At 50.3% G+C, this 17,216-nt stretch overlaps 6 protein-coding genes across 6 annotated transcripts; 5 read left to right on the top strand and 1 right to left on the bottom strand.

Annotated features, from left to right (window-relative positions):
• The first annotated feature begins 211 nt into the window (after positions 1-211).
• On the top strand, positions 212-2,056 carry C7974DRAFT_402471 (26S protease regulatory subunit 8). The gene has a single exon (XM_046142713.1). It carries the CDS (start codon positions 459-461, stop codon positions 1,719-1,721), a length of 1,263 nt encoding a protein of 420 aa, XP_045993606.1. The 5' UTR covers positions 212-458; the 3' UTR covers positions 1,722-2,056.
• A 39-nt stretch (positions 2,057-2,095) lies between these two features.
• On the top strand, positions 2,096-5,814 carry C7974DRAFT_52638 (OPT oligopeptide transporter protein-domain-containing protein). Its single transcript, XM_046146792.1, has 6 exons — positions 2,096-2,438; positions 2,568-3,415; positions 3,465-3,824; positions 3,874-4,027; positions 4,077-5,425; positions 5,479-5,814. Exons 1-6 carry the CDS (start codon positions 2,177-2,179, stop codon positions 5,548-5,550), a joined length of 3,045 nt encoding a protein of 1,014 aa, XP_045993607.1. The 5' UTR covers positions 2,096-2,176; the 3' UTR covers positions 5,551-5,814.
• Positions 5,780-6,650, top strand: C7974DRAFT_52683 (uncharacterized protein). The gene is made up of 2 exons (XM_046146793.1): positions 5,780-5,817; positions 5,888-6,650. Exon 2 carries the CDS (start codon positions 6,079-6,081, stop codon positions 6,565-6,567), a length of 489 nt encoding a protein of 162 aa, XP_045993608.1. The 5' UTR covers positions 5,780-5,817; positions 5,888-6,078; the 3' UTR covers positions 6,568-6,650.
• Positions 6,651-7,718: 1,068 nt separating this feature from the next.
• Positions 7,719-9,103, top strand: C7974DRAFT_402474 (uncharacterized protein). Its single transcript, XM_046142714.1, has one exon. It carries the CDS (start codon positions 7,990-7,992, stop codon positions 8,926-8,928), a length of 939 nt encoding a protein of 312 aa, XP_045993609.1. The 5' UTR covers positions 7,719-7,989; the 3' UTR covers positions 8,929-9,103.
• A 2,026-nt stretch (positions 9,104-11,129) lies between these two features.
• On the top strand, positions 11,130-11,978 carry C7974DRAFT_402475 (uncharacterized protein). Its single transcript, XM_046142715.1, has 2 exons — positions 11,130-11,479; positions 11,605-11,978. The coding sequence occupies exons 1-2, from the start codon at positions 11,286-11,288 to the stop codon at positions 11,795-11,797; spliced, it is 387 nt and encodes a 128-aa protein (XP_045993610.1). The 5' UTR covers positions 11,130-11,285; the 3' UTR covers positions 11,798-11,978.
• Positions 11,979-12,442: 464 nt separating this feature from the next.
• Positions 12,443-16,972, bottom strand: C7974DRAFT_475193 (uncharacterized protein; the record flags this gene model as incomplete). Its single annotated transcript, XM_046146634.1, has 2 exons — positions 12,443-12,493; positions 12,566-16,972. The coding sequence occupies 2 exons, from the start codon at positions 16,970-16,972 to the stop codon at positions 12,443-12,445; spliced, it is 4,458 nt and encodes a 1,485-aa protein (XP_045993611.1).
• Between the last annotated feature and the right edge of the window lie 244 nt (positions 16,973-17,216).

A 17,216-nucleotide genomic window follows, 5' to 3' on the forward strand; every position in this document is an offset into this window, starting at 1 on the left:
AACAATCTCATCGCGACTCTTCTCTACTAGAGTGTTTGCCCTTAAATGAATGAATTCAGACATCGTGCCGCCGTTTATTTGCTGCGAGAAGAACGAGTTGGATCCTGTGAAGTACTTAGTGGGTCTGATTCGCGCGTAGCTGTTCGTTCTGGGCCTAGTGCAATCCGCGCCTTTCCTAAAGTTTTCGTGACGTGCGTGTTCAGCTCATGGACTCTAATGATCCGAAATCGCAGCTGTTGAAGCAGCTCGCCACGAGCGGCGGCGACAATGCCAGCTCGTTATACTCACAGTTTACTAGTAATCCATTCTTTACTGCTGTACGATCGATCCTTGCATTGCCCCGATGAGATGGAGTGTGCTCACAATGGCCACAGGGCTTCGGACTCGCTGCACTAGGAGTCGCAGCGCGAACAGGACAGAAAGGACTTCAGCATGGCGCCGCATTTCTTCGGAGACGGATGCTCATCGACCTTGAGATCACACGTCACGACGATGCTTACCCTTGGCTCCTTCAATGGATGACCACGTATCACAGGGCGCAACTGAATGGCGCCCAACGTTCAACAGGCGCTGCCGCTGCGCCAAACGGTCTCCTTACGAAACTGCTCAATCGCATCGACCCACGTATGCACCATCTTCAGGTGCGAACCTCAGCGCCGCAGGATGGGCCGTCGTTGGCTGCGCACTTTGCCTTCGTACCTGGCCCTGGGCGGCACTTCATGCGCTACAAGAATGCCTTTCTTTTAGTCGACCGCCAACGTACGCGCGACGCGTTTGACATGCGAGATGGTACGCCCTTTGAAACGATCAGCCTCACGACTCTCTACAGCCACCGTGGCGTTTTCGAGGACATCTTCGCGGAGGCGCACCAACTGTACCAACAATCGCAAGAAGGAAAAACGGTCATCTACAATTCCATGGGCACGAGCTGGCAGCCATTTGGGCAGCCGAAGCGCAAGCGCCCGTTGGACTCGGTTGTATTGGAGGCAGGCGTTAAAGAGCGCATCGTTGAGGATATGGAAGCCTTCATTGCTTCACGCGCCTGGTATCTTGACCGTGGTATTCCATACAGAAGGGGCTATCTGCTTTACGGACCTCCGGGTACCGGCAAGAGCTCGTTTATTCAAGCTGTTGCAGGACACTTGGATTTCAACATCGCCATTCTCAATGTCAGCGAACGAGGGTTGACGGACGATCGCCTGAACCATCTGTTGACCAACGTGCCACGACGGACTGTCGTCCTCCTCGAAGACGTGGACGTTGCGTTCATGAACCGGAAGACGCCGGGTGCAGATGGATTTGCGAGTGCCTCTGTGACTTTCTCTGGACTCCTCAATGCTCTGGACGGTGTCGCCAGTGCTGAAGAGCGCATTATCTTCCTCACAACCAATCACGTCGAAAGGTTGGACGAGGCTCTTGTGCGACCTGGGCGCGTCGACATGACTGTCAGACTCGGTGAGGCTACCGAGCATCAGATCGAGCATTTGTGGGATCGATTTTACGCCGAGTTTGACAGGCAAGGAGAAGCTAGGCGGAGATTCATGGCCAAGGTCAAGGAGTTGGGACTGGTTGACTCGGTGAGCACAGCAGCGCTGCAGGGTCTCTTCCTGTATAACAAAGACGACGTCGAGGGAGCCATTAGCATGGTCTCGGGCCTCACCGCTGATCACAGTCAACGTGAAGGCCATGTGGGCATCCCCGGTCACGTAGATCTGAGATAAGTGGGGTCAAAAGAATGCATGACATCACACCGAGATATCAGCATGTCTAGACTCTGTTGCATGACAATCTAGTGTACCATAATCTCACTTGCAACTGTTAGGCAGCTCAAGGGCGCTGCAGAGCGAATTTTTCTCATCACCAGGCCCGAGAAACAGGGTCAAGCCCACGGGCCGGGCAGCAAATGCGTGCTGCAAGTGATGCGCAACCGCCCGTACCGCATCGCGTTCGAAGGCCGAGCTTTGCGCGCCACGCTAGCTCTTCCACGTTAACGCGTCCCGCCTGAGATGCAGGATCCATTGGTCAATCTTGCTTTGATCCTTAACATCTAATCAGATCATCGAAAGATTACGGAATTATCTGATTGTCTGATTACCCCGACTGGCACGAAACCCTTTTCGTGTGATATACGGGCGGACGTAGCCACGCGCCCCCTGTGGCCAACGAATCCACATATATGGCTGAAGAACCGTCGTTTCCGCCTGTAATTTCTTCGCCTGTTCTGCGTGACACAAGCTACGACCCTGGCCCTTCCTCGCCCGCAGGCAGCAGCTACGAATTACATGACTTCCGCCAAAACGCAAGGAACATAGCCACAGCCACACCCGATGACGAGCGCGATCTCTCAGATCATCCCACAGACAACTCTTCTCCATCTCGCAAGAGAAGGATGTCGCGCGCCCCGCTGTTGGTGCGATCGTCCCCGGCGCAGGGCACAGGTAAGCTAATGGGTCATTTCGCATTCCGTGCTCGAGTGCGCTCAGGCGTCGCACGGCGCCTAGGAACGTGCGCTTTGCCTGTGCTTGGTGTCAGTGCCCTGGAAAACGCATACTGATCATGTTTGCTAGGATCCTATGGAGGTTTGCCCATACTTTCTTTGAGCCCCGATCAATCCGACGAGGATCATGTGATCAGCGCACGTCATGGGAAGAAGTCGGCGAAGAGTAAGCTTTCAAACGCGGTGTCAAACGCATCACTCAGGAGCAACCACGGATCAGCACGGAGCTCGCCCATTCTCACAAATTCGGCTTCAAGACGGCGACTGAGGGACGAGAGCGGTAGCAGTACGACTCTTAACGAAACTGGAGGACCGGGAGCGTCGCAATTTGAAGCACGTTTCAACGCAAGTGCGTTGGATCCCTCGATAGCTGGAGTAGCACCTGTCCCTGGGAGCAACAAATCGTCAGCATCCAGCACCAACATCGACATTGACGATGACGATGACGACGATGAACTTGACGACGCCTCCGACGACGACAGTCTGCATGACCAAAAAGGCAACCCGTCTGACAACTCTCCCTATGCGCAAGTCCGGGCTTCCGTCGCTGCGACCGACGACACCACCCTATCCATTGATACACCGCGGATGTGGATCTTGTCTATGATATTTGCTATTGCTGGTTCTTCAACCAATTTGTTTTTTTCCCTACGATACCCTAGCGTCAGTCTCACTCCTATTATTGCGTTATTGCTTGTCCATCCTCTTGGTCTGTTTTGGGATCAAGTCCTCAAACGACCAGATGACCCCGAAGAAACCTTTGTTGATGGCTGCCGAGCCAGCCTCGCTCTACCACCTAACACATCTTGGACCCGTCGGTTCCGACTCTATCTTGCAAAAGGCCGTTGGAACGAGAAAGAGCACTGTTGCGTCTATGTCAGCAGTAACGTATCTTTTGGATTCGCATTTGCTACAGATGTCAGTACACAAACCGCAACACAATTTTCGTGTGCTGATCACATTCCAGGTTATCGTCGAGCAAGTGAAATTCTACCATCAAGACTTAGGTATCATGTACCAGGTGTTACTGATTCTGTCCACGCAAATTCTTGGATATTCGCTTGCCGGACTCACAAGGCGGTACTTGGTCCGACCCAGCGGCATGATTTGGCCTAGCACGCTGGTGTCCACGGCTATGTTCACAGCACTACACAAAGAGGAAAATAAGCCTGCAGACGGATGGACGATTTCGCCCCGAAAGTTCTTCACGCGCGTGTTTTCTGGCTCCGTTGCATTTTACTTTCTGCCCGGTCTGCTCTTCCCGGCTCTAAGTTACTTTAGCGTCATAACTTGGTTTGCGCCCCAGAATGTCGTTATTGCCAATCTTGTAAGTTCTTATATATATCAGACCACAATGTGAGCTAACCCAGCTGTAGTTTGGAGTATCTTCCGGCTTAGGTCTATTTCCTGTAACGTTTGACTGGGCCCAGATTGCGTACATTGGATCCCCCCTTGTCACACCATTCTGGGCTGCTCTCAATATTCTTGGTGGGCTCGTGCTTGTTATGTGGATCGCAGCACCTATCATGTGTACGGCTTCAAGTCTTTGGTCTTGAAGTGTTTCGCTAATCAACGACAGACTACACAAATGTCATGTACTCTTCGTACATGCCAATCCTCTCGGCTGCGGTTTGGGACAACACCGGTGCTCCGTACGATGTAAGCAAGATTTTAACCCAAGACTTTCTGTTCGACGAGCAGGCATACAAGCAATACAGCCGGGTATTCTTACCTATCACGTATGTGCTCAGCTACGCACTACAGTTCGCAGCCCTCACGGCGCTGCTCTCGCACACGGCCCTCTGGCATGGCAAAGACATCTGGAGGCAATGGAGCCGTTCGTGGGCGGAGATACGGAAAGCACCTGCACCTGATTACGAACCACTCAACAATCTACCCGATGGCAATAGACGCACTCCATCTCCCAATCTCCATCGCCATCGGAATAGCACGACGTCGGAGCCTGATATGGAGGATCTAATGGAGGCCGAGGATGTCCACAACCGACTCATGCGCAGATACCCTGATGCACCAATGACCTGGTACTTGCTCACGGGAGTAAGTATGGCAGCTGTCGGCATGTACGTCGTCGAGTACTATCCAGTCCATCTCCCTTGGTACGGGCTCCTATTGGCTCTAGGTATCGGCGGACTTCTCTTCATCCCGATTGGCATCGTCATGGCCATCACAAACCAGCAGAGCAGTATCTACCTCATCTGTCAATTGATCTGCGGCGGCGTATTTCCTGGTCGTCCGGTCGCCAACATGGTCTTCACAACCTTTGGCTACATCTCCTCCACCCAGGGTCTCAAGTTCGCGTCTGATCTGAAGCTCGGTCACTACATGAAAATCCCTCCTAGGCTTCTGTTCAGGCTCCAGCTCACAGTCACCATCGTATCAAGTCTGACTCAGATCGGCGTTCTGAACTGGATGCTGAACTACATTCCAGGCATCTGCACCACAGAGGCTATCAACGGCTTTAATTGCCCCATTGCTCGAGTCCACTTCAACGGCAGTATCCTTTGGGGTGTCGTAGGACCGAAGCGCTTCTTTGGCCCCGGCGCTCTCTACCGACCCCTCGTCTGGGCCTTTCTCATTGGTGCCGTATCACCAATCATCTTGTGGTACTTCGCGCGCAATAACCGCAAGTCTATTCTCCGCAAGGTCAATCTCGCGGTCGTCTTTGGTAGCTTGAGTTGGATCCCACCCGCCACGGGCCTGAACTTCTCGGTCTGGGCCATCGTGTGCTACATTTTCAACTACGAGATCCGCAACCGTAGGAAGAATTGGTGGAGGAAGTACAACATGATGCTCAGCGCTGCCCTCGACTCCGGCCTCGCGTTCGGTGTCGTGGTCATCTTCTTCGGAATTGTGTTCCCCGGGTGGATGAAGAACTTCAAGTGGTGGGGCACCGAGGTGTACAAGCAGGTAGGTCACAAGGTCTCCCCCAGACTCAATATTCGATACTGACACACCGACAGGGCTGCGATTACACAGCGTGTTCGTACCGCGACGTGCCGCAAGGAGGCATTTTTGGACCGAAAGACTGGTAGATTTCGATTTTGCATCGCGCTGCTAGTTTTGCATATGCATGGGCAAGGCGTTTTGTTGTGATAGACATCCAACAGCGGAGTTCGGTTTTGAATACAATTTAGTGATAACTAGAAGAGAGGCAGATACACGTGCACAAGTACCCTTCACCGGGTTCTACAGATAGACCTCACTCTACTGCGGCAAGTCCCTATTGTTGTGGTTGTGGAAGGGAATGATTCGGAGAGGGGATTCCAGCTTCCTCAAGCGGTACGCTTTCTGCGCGCCAGGTATGTCTCTTCTTGTATCCGTGTTCCGAGTCACAGCGTACGTTCACCGCATTGATTTGCTACTCGCTAGCCCACCAATCATGCTATTGTCGGTTGCCATTTCATTTCAAAGAAGCGGTGGCTCTACACGTTCCCACTTGTGGTTGTCATGCAACTGGCGCAAAAATGGTCTACACATGAAACAATAATCGGGGTTGCCGCAGGTCTGGCAATTGAAGCGGGGGCCATATATATCCTGTGAGCTGTTAGATTGGTGGAGACATGCAGCGCCTTGTCAATAAGGGTGATCGATTCATCAATGGTTACGATCAAGCGTATCACCTATGTCTTCCGCTGATGAATCTCCGACCTAATCCTCAAGGCCAGCAGCCTAAGCGTGACCCCATCACCTATCAGTGCCAGCACGGGATCCCTGTTGACTGGTCCGATTCGAAGGCACTTGCTGTCGCGAACAAAGGCATCCAGAATGCAGTTAGGGACAGTTTGAAAAGAGAGGATCCTTGGTCGGAAGCGGAAAGAGAAGAGTTGGGAGGCGTCTTTCTCAAACAGCCTATGATCTCCCTGTTGGACGCGGCTCAACTCTTCAACGACCGCGCCCATCCCTTGAAGGAAAACGTTGATAGGAAGCGATTCTATCCGATTGAACGATTTACTGAGAGCATCCAGCACGAATATCGTATCTACAAGACCACTTGTGACGAAGGACGAGCACCAAGAATGGTGGCCACGGACGCCAATCCAGCTTCCTAGAAAGACGTCCCACTCGAAGGCCTGTTTGTACAATGGATGAAAGAACAGAGTGCTTTTATAAAGACTAAGGGGATCAAGAAGACCGCGAAGGAGGCTAAGCAGAGAGAAAAGGTGAGCGCGGCTCGCACGACAACAACAGGGTAGAAGAATAACGCAATCGGCAACATGAGCGAGAGTGCCGGGGAGAATAAGCAGGAGCGAAAGGGCAATGGCTGGGAAGACAAGACTCCGGGGAAAAACGCCGCAACTATTGCTCGGGCAGACACTACTGACCGAGAGGCTAAAGAAGGTGTCGCAGCTGAGACTGCAGCCAAGCCTGCTAGGGAAATCGCGAAGATCGCTCCTGATGTTGAAAACCTGCAGAAAGCCGATCCTCCTGCTTCTTTAAACGGCCCAAGTTCGTTCTATGGAGTAGATGCACAGCATTGCGCTGCAGCCAGTGAATACATTCCACGACACCTCCACACGTCCTTGCCTATGATCGCCTCTGCTCGTGCATCGGTCGCTTCGCCTCCGTACGGAGATGAGCTTCCTACCGCCTACATGATTGAGTCTATCCAGACACTTGGAAGTCACACTGTGTCATCTTTATAATTATCTAGTGGCTCACCTGACGCAACTCAGCCTGCAATCGTAGAAACTCACACTGGAACAATCGCCGAGTTTACTGTAGCAGAACTACGCACAATTATCGAGATCGAGACATCCGTGGGGACATCGCAAGCCGGGGCAACCATTGCAGAGGAGAATGACGGATATCTTGGAAGGGCTGTCAAACTTGTCTTTGTTGAACGTTTCCGACAACAAAGCCGCACGGGACGTGAATATTGACGAGAATTACGATGGAGATGATGTATTACAAGCTTCAGCAGCGGGGCGACTGACCGTGTCCTGTGTAAATGGACTGTTACATTGGCATGAAAAAGGGTTGAGCACCACCTAAGGATTAGTGCCTTGGATACATTTGTTACGGGCGCGGCGTCTCTAAGACTGCTAACGCACTACAGCTTCACATGAGGTTGGTAATGCCCTCTGATGATCACAAATTATTGCTTACAAATGATGGCGTTGATTGGGAAGCTTTGACGATACCATCGTGGCATTATAAAACTGGGGATAGATAGCTTGGCGGGGCGTTGAATTTCTGAGGCTACGATTAAAAATTGATTGATCTACATTTGAAACTGGAGAAAATGAGCTAGTAAGTGTGGGTCAGTCTGCACCTTGGACTACCCGCTGCACCCGGTCACTACGCCAGCCACATTGGGACTGCTTGCAAAGCATTGTGGAGACCTAAACTTGTTCGACAATGTGCAATTCCTAGGCATAAAATGACTATGAAGGACAAACAGCATCAAAAGGTCTAGTATCTATCGTCGCAGCGCTCGTCCCAGAATTCCAACAAACAGCAGCTTTTTCAACATGTCCCCTTCTTTTCTCATCGTAGGCGGAACTGGCAACACTGGTCGCGGCGTGGTTGAGATCTTATCCAAGACCCTTCCAAACCATCCGAAGTTTTCTGGATACCGTCTCCTCCTTCAGACACGATCAGCCAGCGGCTCTGCGGCTAAAGAGCTTGCCAAGCTACCTCATGTCGAACTCGTCGAAGTGAACTGGCCTGAGATCACCTCTGAATGGCTGCGCGAACAAAAGGTTGCTAGAGTCTTTATAGCTTCACACCTTCGGCCAAATCAGTTTTCAGAAGAATCCACGTTCCTCTTAGCAGCTCTCCACGCAGAAGTTGAGTACGTAGTGCGCATCTCCACAACAACAACGAATGTACGCCCAGATTGCCCAGCATACTATCCACGCACGCACTGGGCGATTGAGACGATGCTTGAGCAACCGGCTTTCAGCAAGCTAAACTGGACATCTCTGCAGCCGACTGGGTTCGCGCCAATGATATTGTATCCTGCTGCTGAATTGATTAAGAGGGTACGAGCTGGGGAGAAGCAAAATACGCTTCGAATTCTTTTCAACGAGGCACCCAGTGCCATGATTGACCCTTACGACATCAGTCGCATGGCAGCGGCGCTCTTGATCCAAGAAGACATCTCCAAACACAGCAAGGCCAAGTACACCCTCACCGGACCGGAGGACATCAACGGCGAGGGGATCGTGGCAATGGTAGAAAAGTACATTGGCACAAAGGTTGAAGATGTTTCATACAAAGATGTGTCTGTGCTTGACGAGGTGTTTGCCGTGCCTGGAGAGTCCAAAAATGTGCTTGGATCGGCTAACTTGGGCCCCTTAACAACTTGGGAGGGACTGTTATCAACATCGACGATAAGCAAGGAGGTATTGGAGCTTGCGCCGCCAACGGTTACGCCTGCAGATACCTTGAAGGCCTTGTTGCAATGATCCTAGATTTCTCATGTAGGCAAGTGGCACAGGTGGAAGGTATCCGAACAATATTTGTAAGCCTAGGACCACATCGCATGACTGTCCTGCAGGCATGACTGATACGTCCAACTGCTTTCGAGCTCAGATTACACACTTGTACATACGCACAACAATACACTTATACATGAGACTATATACTACTACCACGCTTTGCTTACACATATGGGTCGTTACTTGTAGGACCTGAGGACAGGACGAATTGGAAACCTTTCCAACCCCTATATATTCCGAGCGACAGAGTTGTGTGACATGTTGCGCAGATTCAACTTGGAGCAGGATGCAACCATCTTGATCCAACGCTCCATCGAAGACCTCAAGCAATGTTTAAGTATGCCTATACGTAATATACTTGTGTTAAGCTACTGAAACAAAGACGTAGTAGTTGTATGGGCAGATACCGGAGCCAAGCAAAAAGAAAAACGGTCATAGGGAACCCACAATTCGATATCGATTACGCTGCTACAAGCATAAACTTTGGGCCAGTCACCTTGCCCAGACATGATGCCGCTGCCTTGTCCTCAGACTATCACATCAATCCTGCCTTTGAATGCAGGTCGATCGATTTACATCAAAACGTCACGCCATCCAATCAGAGAAGACAAAGACATTAGCACTGCTCCGTTCTAGCATATAAATTAGCTATTAACCTTCATTGCCGCTTCGGAAGTCCGATACCTAGATCTGATCAACTCAGTTTTGAGCGATAGTATTTTGCATGACCAAGTCAGGAGCTCAAAGGATCATATCAAAGCCCTAGAAACGTTTCAAATCGTCTACAAGAAACTAGAGCGTTGATACAAGATAGTAGGGTGTGGTCATAAGTGGACTGTGATTAAAAGTGAAGCTGCTATCGAGGACGCCAAATGGAATAAAGGCCAGAGCAACACCTAGTACAAATTTACCGCGTTAGCGACTATCTATCTTTCTATATCGTGTCCTTTAGAGTTCAGAACGAAGTTCCTTGACCTGGGGTCCATCCAGCAAGGATCTACAATTTGGTCTTATGTTACAGCTCTATTTCCAGGTTACAGACAAGGCCTAGAGATTATAGCCAAGTTCCGAATGTACCGACAATGACACCGTTCGATGCCGGATCACTAGTAGCCTATAAAGCCTCATCTGACCAGCAGACATGGCTTGGTCCTGGTACTTATGCACTACCGACCTCTGGTCTTGGACGCCTTACCACAACCCTGATCTTGGACGCCTTACCGATCCTTGTTTTTTGCACGCCTTTTCTTCAATTGTGGATTGTAATTTTTGACTCGACCTAGGTAGTCATGTCTTCGATAAAGTTCCTATTCATAGATGGGCAGAAGAGGCTTTTCTAGAGCTGCCCATATCATACCATGCTGCCTCGTGACATGGTCCTCGCTATGTAGTTTTGTATAAGCACTAGCCTCATAAGTCTTGCCCGCTGCAGATAAGCAATCCCTATTCCACAACAGGAAGTGCAAGCCGCCGGAATGAAATTCTTAGCTGAGCTTATCTCTGATTCGGGCCTGCCATTAAACATTGGCGATGAGACTCCGATTGGGGGGGACCCTGGACGTTCTGGGGTCACGAAGCCACAACAAGCCCTGAAAAATCTGTAGGACCCTCTCAGCGTATGAGGACACACTAGAGCTTCCACATCAATGTAAGAAATACGACAAACCATACGAGGGGCCTGAAATCTTTACACAACTTCCAAACGCATCACTCGTTAGCACTCACCTTAGATACACAATCCGCAAAAACCGCGCGCCACCTCCGAAGCCTGTCAGAAAATCTTATCGGAAGCCACAATGCATGTGCTATATCGCTCTGGATTAAGCTGATTGTCTTGGAAGTTTGACAAGGGCACGCTCTTAAGTTGGGGAGTGGTTGTGTAGGGGCTCTACCGTTGCAATGATTCTGCATGACCGCATCTACCTAGATATTCATGAGTGGAAATCATTGATGCTTGTTCTGACCGGTATTGGGCTTTACTTGGAGCATTTTAGCTGTTATCTGGCCGCCGTTCTTTGGCCGCCTTAACAATGATGGTATTGGCTGCCTGCAAGAGGCACCGTGCGACTCAGGCAGAACCCTAGACAGTTGCTCTTGGCATTCGCGTGATGGGGGATTGTATTGCTACTCTTTCGGCTGCCTTGAATGTTTCTCCAATCCACCAATCACCTCAACGTTAGAGTGCGGGGTGTATACGAAGTGGACAGTATATAAGTCATGGCAGATTGTGCTGCGATCTCCACATCATCTTGTTAGACCTCTGCCAATCGATCACTTTCACCCAGCTGTCTTCATCCATTAATTCAATAAGGCAATCGCACACAATGAGGTCTCTATCCATCCTCGTTGCTTCTTTTGCTCTGGTGGCCCCTGGTCTCGCTTGTCTTCACCTCAAAGGTGGTATTACTCACGACCCTTTTCCAGGGTTGAGTGGTACTTGGAACGTAGAGGCTGTAGACAATGGTGTCCAAGTCTGCAACTCGGAATCCCGCATCGATCAGGACGGTCACTATTCTATGTAAGTAGCTGATCAGAACACGAGATGCCTCGTGAGGGTTTACAATATTTTACTTTCCGACGTCCTAGAATGCGCGCCTGGTGTCTACCTATACGTGGAAAAGTCGTGCTAATTCTACTGCACAGGAAATGTCTGCCTGGATACGTTTACGCCTTCACGAAAGATGGAAGCACGGCCTGGTTCGCTAATCCAAGCCAGTCATGGTCATTTGGGCAGCATCCATCTACCTCCAGGTACTGCTGCCACGGCGCGTGTGATGACAAAGGGGTTCACATTGGGTGCACGGATTACGAATGGGATTTTTCGATGTTCTGCTAGATATACCTATCTTCACTGTTTCAAGTTGCAGTAGTATTGTGTAATTTGGAAGGTGGTCATGTCGTTATTGACCTGTCGATGTCGCTGCGCGAACTCGTAGATTGCTGTGAATATCTGTAGCCATTTTGATCTTAATATGCAACAGCAAATATTGCTAAATATACGTGTACATGCATTCAGGAGTGTAGGTGATAGCAACATTTAGGACCGAACTAATATTGATAAGCTAAGTAGAAAGTCTAGGGCTATATGTTTAGGATTAGTGCCAGGCCTCAACCCGAGCCGCTGAGATACTCGACTTATGTTGATAGTGAGCCAATGGGACCTATCAGGTGGGGTTATGATAGTCAATAAAATATGAGTACCCTATGTTTATATTAGATTACCAGCTAACATTACTAGCGTAGATAATAGCTAGTGTAGGACTAGGTTTAAGATACAAGTGATTCAGAGCGCGCATTAGTAAGATATCGTATTTAGTAGGACAAGCTATCCATAGACTGGAAGCTGCCGATCTTCGTGTTATTCAGTACAAGTGGGCCTATCTACTAGCTGCCTAGGGGGTGATGTCTTTGAGCTGGCATGGCGTTTTGAGGTACGACGTCAGTTTGACTCGACTAAGACGCATTTGATGTGGTACAGATTCTAGCTCATTAGTGGCTCAATGACTTGCTGTGAAAATATCATGTATAATATCTGTACATGAAAAGTTACATATGAAACAATTCAGAGAATGCTACATAGAGCTTAGTAAATTCCCCACTTTACGTTCTGCTGCTTAACGTTGCCATTGCAGGACATATCGCCTTTGGCGCCAATCTTACCACCTCCGCCAAACTGCTTGATAGCATCGTTGATAATGTCAATGACGTCTTGTCCGCCTACCCGAAAGTTGACATTGCCATCGGTCTTGGTAGCCTCAACACCGAAACTACAAGAACCCGCCTTTGCAATTTCGCGTTGGTTATGGCCGACAACTTGTGTAGTCCATTCGGTAGAACCGTCGCCCTCGATGTTCTTGATGATCTTCAGACAATCATCGACGTCTGGCGAAGCATCACTGGTCTCGTTCTCGAAACTCGAGTCACTGCAGTCGCCAATGCCTGGCGGAATATCGCAGGGGTAGTTGCTGCTCGATCCTGCTGACGATGTGTCCCAGGACTGAAAAGCGCGCTCTGGACTGCACACAGGTAGGCGGATGAAGCCAGGAGTGGTGATGTCAACATCCATGAGGGCTTCCATTGTGCCCTTGTCCCTGGGATCGGCGGTCGCGCCACCATTGTTTCCACCGTTCTGGATGTATGTGTTTACAGACCCCTTGATCAAGTCTTCCTTCGAGATACCGCTCCACAGAGCGCCGTCAAGAGTATCGATACCTGGTGGTGCGCTGAACTTGGTGTTCACACAGGTCGTCTGGCAGGGACCATGATCGTATACAGTACATGTGCAGGTCGTCGAGTCGCCCTTAGGGTAGACGAGGTAGTATCTCTTGTTGTCCACGCAGGCACCCGTGGCTTCCATTGTTTCATCATCAAGGTACTTGTCAAGCGGCTTATCCTCGCTGCAGTCGTATCCTGAATCAACCACAAAGGCGTACGTCTTGGAGACACGCCAGAGGTTGGGTATCGCATAACCAAAGAAGGACTTTCCGATATTCTGGCGCAACTCGGTCGTGATGTTCTTCTTCTCCGGTTCAGTTTCAAATTTACCCTCGATGAGTTTTCCGCCCGACATTGCGCCCCAGACGAGATCAATTGAGCCTTGGGACCCGTCGAAAAGGTCCTGTACCGTGAGCTCAGCGACGGTCGCCCAGCCGTCGATAACCTGACCCAAGTAATTCGAGAAGGCATCCTGCTTTTCGGCAGTCCACTTGGGGTCATCAGTAGACAGAAGATCCTTGGCAAGAGTGGTACTTTGTCCGATGAGATTCATGGCTGTGTCTTTTGCGTTGTCCAAGGTGGAAGATGAGGCTTTCTCTAAAAAGTAAGGTAGCTTCTTGAGGAAGGTGTTGAAGAAGGGACCGGCCGCGGTGAGTGTTCCCACGGTGAGAAGGTCTATCATAACTAACAACCAGGTGTTATCCTGTGGCTCAGGCAACGGCGCAAATTTGTTCTCCAAATCTTTCAAACTCATGCTGACAACCGACGCTACGTTAAATAGAGTGTTGTAGTAATCCTGGTACATCTGATGGATGGTAGCCAAAGAATTCCATATAAGTTCCGCTGCGGGTCCTGACTCTTTACCATTTGCGCCATCGGGACACTCCATTGCCACTGCACAGGTAGCACTAGTGATTTTCTCACAGTCCGGTTGGGCGCCCATGTGAAGAGTGCTGGAGACCGACTGCATGAAAGATACACCGATTCTGTCGCTGTCGGTGTCTTTCCAGATCCTGAGGACGTCATCCCATGCCGCATCTGTATCGAGGCCCTTCCAGCGCTGCGAGGGCGTGTAGTCGAGGTAGCTTGCGATGAACTTGCTGGTGCAGTCAAGATCGGTCCAATTGCCAGTGCGAGAATGGTCTGTCTTAGGGTCCTCCCCGGCCTTGACGCGTTGCTTGAACTCTGCCCAACTAGCAGCCGGCTCGGGAACATCGTTGTAGGTCTGGAGGTCACTGGCCCAGTCAGAGGTACCTCCCATGCCCCATGCTGTATACAAAGTAGCGCGGGTCTTCTTGGTGCTGGCACTCATGTAGCTGACCCATTGGCTGTCATCGTACACAAGGATATCACTGTTGCTGCTTGCGTCGACAAAGCTCGTAACTACGCGTCCCGAACGCTTACGGTCAGCAATGATGTCTGCAATCTCGGCGTCAGCAATATAACCACCAGTAGCAGTACATTTGCCCGGGGTAGCATCTGAGGCTGCGCGACTACCCGTGTAGAGGCAGTTTGGACCCCAGCATCCAGATGCGGCCATGTTATAGGATCGGCCGTAACTGGTAACACCAACAATGATTTTCTCTCCGGGGACGCCAGCCTTAGTGACCATAGCCAAAGACTGCTTAGTCTCTGTAAGATTGACTTGGCTGCGTAAACAGTTGCCCATGTCGCATCCCTCTTGTGACCATGCGTTGTCAGTGTCCCATTGACCGTGGAGATCGTATGTCATGTAGACGATGTAGTCAACTACTTTCGCGATATCTTTGATAGGGAACTGCTTGAGATACCAGTAGGAAGAGGGTGCGGCGATAGACACGGTCTTGGAGCGACCCAATAAGTTCTTCAGAACGACGAGGAACGCCAGGTAATTAGCACCATCGTCCTTACTGGCTGCAGGAATACCTGGGATATCAGGAGCACCAGGGTATTCCCAATCAATGTCGACACCGTCCAGATCGTTATCGTTGACGAATTTAGCGAGACTCTGAGCCATCTTGAGACGATTAGCGGAGGTCACGCCTTGGCGGAAGATGGTGTATGTGGCAGGGTTGGTAGAGAAGTCCCAACCACCGAATGAGATGACTTTCTTCGCGCCCGTGACCTTTTTGAACTCCTGGAATTGGTAGGTGGAAAGTATGTCGCCAGTCTCTACTTGGAAGTCTGATGTCAGAGTGCCAAAGCCGAAATGAAGATGCGTGTATCCGGAGGTGTCTATCTGGGAAGCGTCTTGGAGTAGACAATCTCGCTGCATGTTGTAGCCCTCAAAGTACGCAATCTTTATACTTCCAGACCCGCTTCCTTTAATTATATCGGTGCCGCAGTTGGAGATGCAGCCAAAAGTGCCTTTCTTTGCGGTGCCTGGTGGGCCAGTGGATGTGTCAACGCAGAAATCTTTAGTAATTCCGCACTGCCCCCAAATGTTACAGCAAGCATTAAGTGCGCAAGGGTTCATAGTTGTGATGTTAGAACCGTCGGTCGGTGCAACAGAGCCTGGTTTCTGAGGCCCACACTGCGCGTTTGCAATTGGAGCTGGGAATGGCGGAGTACCCTCGCTTAAGCACATTATGGTGTCCACGAACAGGAGCTGACATCCATTCCAGCCCCAGGTCTTCTTGTTGAAGCTCTCTATCTTGTCTTTAGTCAAGCTGTACTCAGAAGCAAGGTTGTCACAATTGTCGTCAGTGACTACCTGATATGCGTGGCAGCTGCCATCAGCATTCTTTTTGGGACTAAAGTCGGGCATAGTTCCACTGGAACAGCAAACGTGCTGCTTAGGCATGAGAGTCGAACAAAAGTCGGACGCGGGGTTGACCTTGGTGAAAGCAGCAGATGGGATGCCACACTTGGTGGCAAGCGAGGCACAACTGTCGCCGGATTCAACTTGAACCGTCTTGCACTCGGCACGCGGGCGGATATGATGGTGCTGCATGTGCTTCAGATGGCGTTTCTCCTGGCTCAGTGTTCCATTCGAAAGGGTCGAGTTGGAAGTCCCATTGCTAGACAAAAGTGGCGTTATAAATGTAGCTTGTCCCGTGAGCTGTACCGAGTCAGGAAACTCAAGGCAGGTTGCGTTGTTCCACTTCTTGATCGCTTCTTGAATGGGTCCAAAAGATGAGTTACTGGTAACCATGACGCCAAAGATATGGCCGCTGTCAGACTCAGGGCTGCAAAGCTGCATGGCCAAGCTGGGTGAAGAAACATTGAGACTAGTTAGACCATCTTCAAGTTTCTTGAGCGCAGTTGCACTCAGCCCTTCGTTTGACAGACTTTGACCTATGTATACACCGACGCTAGCCTGGCCAGATCGGCCGAAGAGAATGAACGGCCTATCTGTAGCACCGTATCCACTATCAGCATAATCGCGGATCTGTCGGATGACGGAACGGATGGAAGAAGTCTTGAGTCCAAAGCCTTCTTCCCACCATCCAAGTTCGAAATCACAATCGACGGCTGTAGCAGCAGTCGTCTCAGCCGTCGAGTTGGCAAGCTTGGAAAAGTCGGGGCCAAAAGATGAGCACGCATTGATCTTGTGGGTGCTTTCCGGGTCATCGACATCGTCGGTAAGAGAAAAGTCGTAAAACATGGTCTCTTGACATTTTTGGATCTTCTTAAAATCTGGATACACAGACCAGTTGCTGGCGTTTGGTCCAGTGATCTTGCAGCGTTCTGGACAAGGATTGGAGGTGCGGTAGGACGGACTGACAGAGAGTCCGAGTCCCGGATTGGCCAGTACTCCTTCTATAGAGAGCAGAATACTGGCAGCTGGGAAAAACAACCATGATGCAGCTACCATGGTTGAACTGGGGCACGGTCCCGAAATTAATGAACGTGTGGCATAAGATACGAAATGAGTGTAGAAAAGAGTGAGTAAGAGATGGTAAAGACCGGATATTGAGAGATGCTGTAAGAGACTGGAGCAATTGAGTGGTACTTATAGTCTCACACTCACATTAACACTACTCATCTCTGGAAGGCTGATACCCGTATGCTCGATGCAGGAGAACCGAGCCGCTGTTTGCCAGCAAATTTGTCTTCCG

This window comes from Boeremia exigua, assembly GCF_020726555.1.
Source record: "Boeremia exigua strain MPI-SDFR-AT-0100 chromosome Unknown C7974scaffold_11, whole genome shotgun sequence".
In the NCBI taxonomy this organism is placed as follows: domain Eukaryota; kingdom Fungi; phylum Ascomycota; class Dothideomycetes; order Pleosporales; family Didymellaceae; genus Boeremia; species Boeremia exigua.

Excerpts from the sequence above, each read along its gene's own strand:
- C7974DRAFT_402471 (XM_046142713.1), top strand. The coding sequence starts at position 459 with ATGCTCATCGACCTTGAGATCACACGTCACGACGATGCTTACCCTTGG.
- C7974DRAFT_52638 (XM_046146792.1), top strand. The coding sequence starts at position 2,177 with ATGGCTGAAGAACCGTCGTTTCCGCCTGTAATTTCTTCGCCTGTTCTG. Across the intron at positions 3,416-3,464 it reads GATTCGCATTTGCTACAGAT|GTTATCGTCGAGCAAGTGAA; the intron begins GTCAGTACACAA and ends ATCACATTCCAG. Across the intron at positions 3,825-3,873 it reads ATGTCGTTATTGCCAATCTT|TTTGGAGTATCTTCCGGCTT; the intron begins GTAAGTTCTTAT and ends ACCCAGCTGTAG.
- C7974DRAFT_52683 (XM_046146793.1), top strand. The coding sequence starts at position 6,079 with ATGCAGCGCCTTGTCAATAAGGGTGATCGATTCATCAATGGTTACGAT.
- C7974DRAFT_402475 (XM_046142715.1), top strand. The coding sequence starts at position 11,286 with ATGAGGTCTCTATCCATCCTCGTTGCTTCTTTTGCTCTGGTGGCCCCT. Across the intron at positions 11,480-11,604 it reads CAGGACGGTCACTATTCTAT|GAAATGTCTGCCTGGATACG; the intron begins GTAAGTAGCTGA and ends TCTACTGCACAG.
- C7974DRAFT_402474 (XM_046142714.1), top strand. The coding sequence starts at position 7,990 with ATGTCCCCTTCTTTTCTCATCGTAGGCGGAACTGGCAACACTGGTCGC.